Source organism: Chaetura pelagica, unplaced genomic scaffold, assembly GCF_000747805.2.
Source record: "Chaetura pelagica isolate M959 unplaced genomic scaffold, ChaPel_1.0 scaffold833, whole genome shotgun sequence".
Taxonomy (NCBI): Eukaryota; Metazoa; Chordata; class Aves; order Apodiformes; family Apodidae; genus Chaetura; species Chaetura pelagica.
Window position 1 is genome coordinate 151835 of NW_009952821.1, and position 9188 is coordinate 161022.

The 9188-nt window shown below is 53.4% G+C and overlaps 1 protein-coding gene across 1 annotated transcript in view; it reads right to left on the reverse strand.

Annotated features, from left to right (window-relative positions):
• Positions 1-9188, reverse strand: part of ITGA11 (integrin, alpha 11) — a 50004-nt gene that overhangs the window by 17703 nt on the left and 23113 nt on the right. The window contains exons 6-14 of the mRNA XM_009995137.1: positions 7472-7599; positions 6669-6817; positions 5569-5713; positions 4948-5113; positions 4464-4534; positions 3747-3891; positions 2372-2520; positions 1562-1702; positions 383-586 (exon numbers count right to left, since the gene is read on the reverse strand). Of these exons, the coding sequence (XP_009993439.1) occupies positions 383-586; positions 1562-1702; positions 2372-2520; positions 3747-3891; positions 4464-4534; positions 4948-5113; positions 5569-5713; positions 6669-6817; positions 7472-7599 (1298 nt within the window). The remainder of the gene's footprint in view (positions 1-382; positions 587-1561; positions 1703-2371; positions 2521-3746; positions 3892-4463; positions 4535-4947; positions 5114-5568; positions 5714-6668; positions 6818-7471; positions 7600-9188) is intronic.

A 9188-nucleotide genomic window follows, 5' to 3' on the forward strand; every position in this document is an offset into this window, starting at 1 on the left:
GGAAAGAGAACAGTTTCTCTTTGGAGACACCATCCTGAAATTTCTGCTGAGTTCACTCTGCATATTTACTGTTTCTGGTGAGTGTGGGAAATATGTTATCTACATATGATTATACATCTGCTTATTACTATATATATCAATACACATTACACATCTCTAAGCTGCTGCAGAATGCTAAGCACTGCTCCTAATTTCAAGCATCTTCTCCACATGTTTTCCATTTGATTTCTCTCAGATCCCCTCACCAGAGAAAACATCCAGCAATAACCACTCACAAAACAACCCTGGGTGTGAATTCATGGTGCTCCCTCAGTCCTTAAAACGGCCACAAACTTCATTTATTCTGATGCAGGACAAGGGCAACCCCGTCGGGGAGCTGTACCTGCTTGTACTTCTTCAGGATGGTCTCCTCAAAGCCAAGGAAGATGTATATGGCTCCTTGGTGCTCGTCCTCCAGCGGTGCCCCGACCACCAGGTCATTGTAGGAGTCCTGGTTGAGGTCGGGGACGGCGGCGATGCAGGAGCCGAAGCGGGAGTTCTGGTAGCTCTGCAGATCCACCAGGGCACCGCTGGAAACGAAGCGGTTCTGCCGGGCCAGCCAAAGAGAGAAGGCCAAAAAAACAAACCCAAAAACAACCCCAAACCCATCAGCAACAAGTCAGCAAGAGGAGGAAACCCTCAAAGGCAAGAAAAAAAAAAACCCAGGCAAAAGAGAAAGACGCGGTGATGCGCGAGGGGTTTCTCTAAGGAAGGAGGTGAGAGCCCTCCTGGGACTGTGGGACTTTCCACTCTGCACATCCCTGGGGGTGGATGGACCTCACACCAGCCCCACTCCAGCTTTGCCTCCTTTTTATAGCAGCCTACGTGAAAAATTGGCGTGAAAGTTGTGCTTTGGCTGTGGGGACTCTCGCTGCCCCAGGTGGGATCTGCAGCCTTGGATTTAGAGCACGACCTACATGCTGCCCCACACAACCCCGGAGCCTCATGGATTTAGCTCAGGAACTGCATTTTCACCCAGATTGAGCAGCAAGAGGCTTGTCCTGCCCCACAGCTCTGCAGGGGAGGGGACAGGGGTGGCACGTGTCCCATGGGTGCCCTGCAGTGATGGTGGAGGGACTGACCACGCTGCTCCCCAGCACTGCAGGCAGGAGGGTACCCTCAGAGAGACCATTTTTGGGGGAGGAAAAGTGATGGGGGCTGTTTCTCCGGGGAGACCCAACGTTGCAAAGACCCCACCTTGCATCCCCTGCATTGCAGGGAGCTGGGAATGTCTCCCAGCCAGGAGCAGCCAAGCCCCGCGAGGAGGCGGCTCCACGCCAGCCCTGGCAGTGAGCAAACCCCTGGAGACTGTTTATAAACAAGAAAAAGAGACAAATCCTCCTCGAGCAGCCACAACAGCGAGGAGCTGCCAAGCTCTGTTGCCTTTGGACTGGGCTATGGCCCTGGGAGGTTTGCAGGGAAGCTGCTGGGTGAGTGAAGCCCAGAGCCAGCCCAGGGAGGTGACACAAGGGGACACAATGCCCAAGCAGCAGCTCGGCCCACAGGGCTGCCAGCCACGTACCTCCTGCAGGGTGTAGACATAGACCTTGCCCCTCTCCCTGCCCTCGCTGAAGTACATGGGGGCTCCCACCAGCAAAACGTCGGTGACGCCGTCGCCGTTGATGTCCAGGGAGCTGATCTCGCTGCCGTAGTAGGAGCCGATCTGGAGGAGATGGAGGAAGGGATGGGAGCAAGATTCCTGGTGGGCAAGGACACTGCTACCCTCTCCAGCAGGTACCATTGAGGAGCCAGGCTGGGAGAGTTGGGGTGTTCAGCCTGGAGAAGAGAAGGCTCCAGGGAGACCTTAGAGCAGCTTCCAGTGCCTGAAGGGGCTCCAGAAAAGCTGGGGAGGGGCTTGGGACAAGGGCAGGAGGGATGGGATGAGGGGGAAGGGTTTCCAGCTGCAAGAGGGGAGGCTGAGATGAGATCTGAGGGAGAAGTTCTTCACTGTAAGGGTGGTGAGACCCTGGCCCAGGTTGCCCAGAGAAGCTGTGGCTGCCCCATCCCTGGCAGTGTTGAAGGGCAGGTTGGATGGGGCTTGGAGCAGCCTGGGCTGCTGGGAGGTGTCCCTGCCCATGCAGGAGGTAGGACTGGATGGTCTGTGAGGTCCCTTCCAACCCAAGCTATTCTATGATGCTGTGACTTTCCAAGCTCCATCCCTGCTACAGGCTTGGAGCTGTGGGTGCAGTGACAGGCAGGACAGCTCCAGCTGGCCGTGGATGAGCTGCACAGCTGAGCAGCTGAAGCAAAGGAACGTGGAAAGGAAAAGGGGAGGATTGATGGAGGAGCCTCCCCTCTGAGGGAAACATCCCTGCAGCATCCTGGGCGTTACCTGCTCGCCCTTCAGCGCCTGGTGGATGGTGAGGTTTCGGCTGTTGTGCATGCTGAAGATGATGACTTTGCCAGTGTGGTTGAACCTGGGAGCTCCAGCGACATAAATCCGCTCGTGCTTGGTGGATATGACAGAGGAGACAGTGTAACCTGGGGGGGATGGGTGCAGGGTGAGGAGGGCTGAGCTCTCTGCCCACTCCCGGCTTCCCATTAGCCCCAGTTGCTGGGCACCTCCCAGACTGGGAAGCTAGAAACCCAGATTCCTTCAAAGGTGAAGTCCTTCAAGCAAACCCTGATGCCCTGATATCTGCACAGATCCTACCTACAGTCCAATAAAAGCCATAAACCCATCAAGTCCATTGCTCACGAGTCCTTATAGAAATGGCCCTGCATGAGGGACTGTCCCTGAGAAATCCCTCTTCCCTACTTTCTGCTCTGGGATCACAAAGACTAAATGTCACACTCAGGGCTGCAGCACTTGCCTGTGGGTGCAGATGTAGGAATGTATCACTGGGTGCTATACTCCTGCAAAATCCTGCTTTATAAACCCATCTCCAGGTTCCTGCATGTTTACATGCAGTTTTAAATGCAACTTAAATTATTAGAAACCCAAATCATGGCCAACCCCACGTGTCCAGGGGCTGCTCGTGACACACACGTCTCTGGAGAGAGGATTCACTGTGCAAACCAGGCTGATGTTTTTACTCAGTCACACATGGAAGGAATTAACCCAGCAGGTATTTCCTCCCCAGGCATGAAATTTCATCAGTGCCTTTTAAACCATTCCCGTAAACTCTGCAGATGACCCAGGCTGGGCTGCCTCTGAGCTACTTCTGCATCTTCTGAATTGCAGAGGGACAAGAACATGGAGGGATGGGGTGAGGAGGAAGGGTTTCCAGCTGGAAGAGGGGAGACTGAGATGAGATCTTGGGGAGAAATTCTTGGCTGTGAGAGTGGTGAGAGCCTGGCCCAGGCTGCCCAGGGAAGCTGTGGCTGCCCCATCCCTGGCAGTGTTGAAGGGCAGGTTGGATGGGGCTTGGAGCAGCCTGGGCTGGTGGGAGGTGTCCCTGCCCATGCAGGGGTGGCACTGGATGGGCTTTAAGTTCCGTTCCAAAATAAACCAGTCTGGGATTGATTATGTAAATCACTTTTGTGCAGCTCACCATGGTCGACACTGGACTCATCCCTGGTGAGGACACTCACTTGATGTGCATCCCTGAGCAAGGGACACCAGAGATCTCGTGCCAACAGGAGCTGGCAGTGCCTCCCACCCTGAGGGTGCTGTTAGTCATTGCAGAAATACGTTGTGCTTCCTATTATTAAGGGTAAAATCAAGACTCCAGCCCTGGCAGCAGAGCTTCGGTCAGATTTCTTACCCAAATACGCTCCGTGATTCTTCAGCTCCTCCGGGAACTCCTGGAGATAGGATTCCCTCAGGGGAATGACCTTCCCACTGCTGGTTTCCTTCAGGACAGCTCCATTCCAGTCGTAAGCACCCACTGCCCCCAGCAAGATCCCATCCTGGGGGAGAGCAGGGGCATTTTGAGGGGATTTCTTGCAAAGTGGAGGCAATTCTCCAAACAGGACAAGTTGATTCCCACTGAGGTGGTTTTGGATGAGGGGACTCAATGGGCTGGTTTTGGGGGAGAACATACAGGGGGGCGTCCCTCAAAACTTAACCAGACTATATATTTATTGGGGGCTGCAAGAGCACAAAAAAATTAAACATCAAATTGTCCCTCCCCCAAAAAATCACATTTTACAGGAAAGGGGAAGAATTTCACAACTGACAAAATAAAAATAGAATTAAAAATAAATAAATAAATGAATGAATTATTCTCATCAACTGGAAAGATGGAAATTTTTAAACATGCTGGAATGACAATTCCAACCCATTTGTATCTTTCCAGCATGCCTTTCCTTCCCAGGAAAACATTGAGCTGAAATTTTGTTAGGAATTTAGCTTTGTGATGAATAACCTGCCCCAAACCCCCCCATTTCCTCCCCTGCAGCTGCTGCTGGTGGTAAAAAACTAAGGGCACCTGCTGGAATGGACAGGACCAAAAAAATAAACCCCACATTTACTCTCTTACTTCCACAACATGTGATGAAAATCCAGTCTGGGACATTTCCAGGCCAAAGGAGATTTCGTTCTTGTTGGTTCCTTAAAAAAATAGAAAAAAAGAAAGATAATTTGTATTTAATGTTTTGCTTCCCTGGAGGGGCTGATAGGTGGGCTGGGGTGGGATGAGAACCTGTTGTGTCCAACAGGATCCCTCAACCCCTGGATCCAGCCTGTCCAGATCCCTCTGCAGCACTTCCTGCCCTCCAGTACATCAACAGTGCCACCCAACTTGGTGTCATCTGCCACCTGCCAGAGGGTGCCCTCCATCCCCTGATGCTGAGCCCTGGGGCTCTTAAACCAACAGGTTCAACCCATGATTTTAGGTTCTGTATCAGATATTAGGGAAAGCCCCAGTGTGACCCATTCAGAGGCAGCACACCAAGGACCAGCAGCACCTCTGGAGCAACCTGCTGCAGCCTGGCTGGGATGTGCTGAGGAGGAGCAGCACTCACCTTCCAAACTAAAGATCCTTTCCCCCAGGGCATCCACAATGTCTTTGAGTGCTGCCTCATCCGTGACATTGAAGAAGTGCTTGTCATCCGGGTCGCTCGCAATGAACTTGATTTCGTTCAGAAAGGCCTCGGGGTTGATTCCCCTTCTGTTGTAATAACCCAAGACCTGGGTGGGGAACAGAGATGCCGGGCTCAGGGGTTTTCATAGGATGGATGCTAAAGCACCTGAGGGGTGTCCATCTGGAAGGAGCCCGACAAACTTGGCATCAGACACCCTGTTGCAGGAGTAAGTTGACCCAGCCCGGGCTGCCTGTCCCAGTGCAGTGTCCTGCCTGTCCCCAGCCACTGCCACTTCTCTGGCAGCTGCACCCAGATCTGAACATCCCAGCACCTCCTGCAAAAGCAGGGTGAGCAGCAAGGACCCCTGCAAGCACAGCCAGGTGAGCTGCACTGCCCGCCCCGCGGCACTGCCGGGCTCCGCACGGCTTCGGAGCTGGAAGTGCCCCATTCCAGCTTCATAAAATCACAGAGTCCCAGCCGGGTTTGGGCTGGAAGGACCTTCAAGACCACCCAGTTCCCCCCAACCCCCCAGTTCCACAGCCAGGGACAGCTCCCACTCACCGCCACCGCGTATCTGGTGACGTTGTCCTTCTCGCTGTCCTCGATCACCTTCTCCAGGTCTGGGCTGTCGTGCGACTCTCCATCTGTGATTACAATCATTACTCTCTTTGCCCCTTTCCGGCCACCTTTCTGAAACGCTTCCGAGCTGCAATTGAAGAGAAGCCCTGGGCTGCTCAGCCTGGCCAGGAGGGTGGCAGCTCCCACCCATCGCAAGCCCCGAGCATCATCTGGGGGGCAGTCAGCCCCAGGGGGCTGCAGGACTCGCAGGAAATACTTTAGGACTTAAAAAGAGGGTTTTTTTCCCACCCGTGGAGCTAGGGCAGCAGCCTTGAATTCAGCAAAGTTACCACTCTCTACAACTCCTGACAGGAGGTTGGAGCCAAGGGTGTTGGTCTCTTCTCCCAAGGGACAAGTGATAGGACAAGAGGAAATGGCCTCAAGTTGCCCAGGGGAGCTTTAGATTGGATCTTGGGAACAATTTCTTTCCCAAAGGGCTGTCAGGCCCTGGCCCAGGCTGCCCAGGGCAGGGAGTCCCCATCCCTGTAGATGAGGTACTGAGGGACATGGGGCAGTGGTGGCCTTGGCAGAGCTGGGGGAACAGTTGGACAGGATGATCTTCAAGGTCTTTTCCAACCAAAAAATTAAAATGCCCTCGATCTCCAGCAGGAATCCTGCCCAGGCTGCAGCACAAATCACAGGAGCAGGCACCAGATACCAGAGGAGAGGGAGCTGTGGGTCAGAGCTGCACTGAGCTCCTGGGTCCCTGCTGGGTGCCTGCAGAAGAGCAGCAGTGTCTGGGGCAGACACGGGGCTGGGTTTGGGGACAGAGAGCTCCGGTTTGGGTGCTTTCAGGAAGGGGACCCATTTTCAGAGCCTGCTTCTGCGCCCTCCCTCTGGCCCAGCTGCAGCAGCGGTTTTGCCAAGCGTCCCTTTTTAAAGCATCAATTAAAGACCAAGTGGTTTTGCAAAAACATTTTTAGCCTGGTGGTGTCCCCTGCTTTCTAAGCAGAGAGGGAAAGTGAAGGAGGAGGGAGGGAAGGAAAACAAACAGTGATTTTTAAACTTGTTACCAGGAGGAAGAAGAAGGCGAGGAATTTTACCGAGCAAACTCGATCCCATAGGCAGTCCTGGTTTCTGTCCCTCCTCGTTGCTCTATGTGACTGGCAGCTGCTACCACATCTTTTACAGACCTGTAGTCATTTAAATGGAACTCGTGGACAACATCTTCTCCGTACTGAACAACTCCAACCTAGGGATGAAAGGAACATGATGAAGGATGCCAACGACCCGCCTGCAACGCCACGAGCGCGAGTGGTCAAATGAAATAACAGCTCCTGTTCAAACCCCCTGCTCCATCCCCGTTTGCTCCTATTCTCCCTCCACGGGACCACTGAGAATGCTCAGTCTTCCTCCTCTCCTCTGTCACCTCTCACCCCTGCACAGCCACCTGCACAGGGTGACACAGATCATGTGCCCCACCACAGACCCATAGCATCTCTAGAAGGGACATAACGGGGGTTGTTTGTGCAAATTGCTGAGGATATCCCTGCAGAAATCCCTGCCCAAACCTGCCAAGGATTGCTGATAGGAAGAGGATGGCGAGCTCTTCACAGCTGCAACAATTGCCCGAGCACAGGGCAATATTTCTGTATTTCCACATGATTTCATCCGTCCCATGCCCAGTCAGGGCATCTTTCCCCACTCCTCATCTGGGGACATTTTGGGAAGTTTTATTTCCACGGGCTTGGCTTTAAAATCCCTACACTGAAAGGTTCATTTGAAAAAAAAAAAAAGCATGGCACAAAATGACAGCAGGTTGGCAGAAAAAAAGACAGGGAAAAGGGCTCCATGAGCATGGCCAGGGGACCCAGCAGGAAGGGGGAGATGCACTGGTTGTGCTCACTTGGATCTGGCCAGGGCCAATGTAAAATTTTTTCAAGATGTTGATCAGGAAGTGCTGAACTTCAACCCAGGGGTAGATGCTGTTTGATCCATCCAGAACAATGATGATGTCCATGTACGTCTGGCATCCTGTGAAAAAGACACAGTGTGTTATTGGAAGACCCTGGCAGCCCTTGCAAAGGGGAGATTTATGGCCTCATTCCTCACAGCCAGGTACTTGCTCTTATGCTTTGTTTGGAAAAACAGCCGTCTGCCAATCACTCAGAGGTCTCTGAGCTGCAATAAGGTGGAGAGAAGCCACAAGCATCCTCTCTGCCGAGAAAAGACCGGATAACTTTCTAAGAATAACACAATCTGATGCAGATTTGGCCCTTGATCCGGGCTAATACAGTCACGCACTTCAAAGAGCCGCCCCTTCCAGGCGGGATCCGGTCTCCGGTCCTCCCGCTGAGCAGTGATTTAGCCCTGAGTCACCCCTCAGCCCTGAGACACCCCTCAGCCCTGCCTCCATCCTCAGTCCTCTCTCCATCCTCAGTCCTGCTTCCATCCCCAGCCTTCCCTCCCTCCTCAGCCCTGCCTCCATCCTCAGCCCTGATTCCATCCCCAGTCCTCTCTCCATCCCCAGTCCTGCTTCCATCCCCAGCCTTCCCTCCATCCTCAGTCCTCTCTCCATCCCCAGTCCTGCTTCCATTCCCAGCCTTGCCTCCCTCCTCAGTCCTCTCTCCATCCCCAGCCCTGCTTCCATCCTCAGCCCTGATTCCATCCCCAGTCCTCTCTCCATCCCCAGTCCTGCTTCCATCCCCAGCCCTCCCTTCATCCCCAGTCCTGCTTCCATCCCCAGCCCTCCCTCCCTTCTCAGTCCTCCCTCCATCCCCAGCCCTGCCTCCATCCCCAGCCTTCCCTCCCTCCTCAGCCCTCTCTCCATCCCCATCTCTCCCTCTCCTCACCACAGAGTAACTCGGGCATTTCCTCTTGTTAAATCCTCAGCAAAGGGGCAGCCAAAAACCCCTGCGAGGACCTCGGGGCTCAGCTCTGCACTATGGGCCATGAAGGATGGAGGCAGTCAACTGGTTTTTAGTGGGAAAAGCTGCTCAGCATCATCCATCTGCCTTGTCTGTATTTTGTATCATCATTTAGAAAGGTTGCAGAAAAGCAGAAGATGCTGCATTTTCCACCTGCTGATATTTATCAATGGCCCTTTTCACATTCTGCAGACACTTATGGGTCAGCACATCCAGGGACTGGAGTCACACGTGGGTCACTCCATCATCTCCATCCCTTGCTCAGTCCAGGACCCAGGGAGAGCAGCAGACCCTCTGATCCCTCCCCCTAATTGATAACACTCTGCTCATTAACCACCTCCTCTCTAAAAACCCAACCACCCTTTGCAGCTGGAGCAAAAAGCATCTTCTGGCCATAAAGAGAAAAGCAACCAGGACTGTGGTGGTGGGTTCTGCCCTTCCTGTCTCACCCCACAAAGTCCTGTTTCCCCATGCCCTGCTTTGTGCTGTGGGGACCCACCAGCACCCCAGGGGTGATGGAGCTGGGGCACCACATCCCAAGCCTGGCTGGGGCACAGAGCTGCTGGCAGCCCTGGTGGGGCAGGACAGGCTTTGGCAACTTCTTCCCACCTACAGGAAACCCTATTTAATACCTCAGAATAAAATAATACCCAAATTTAAGGAATTTGGGCCAAAAGATTCAGCTTTCAGTAAATG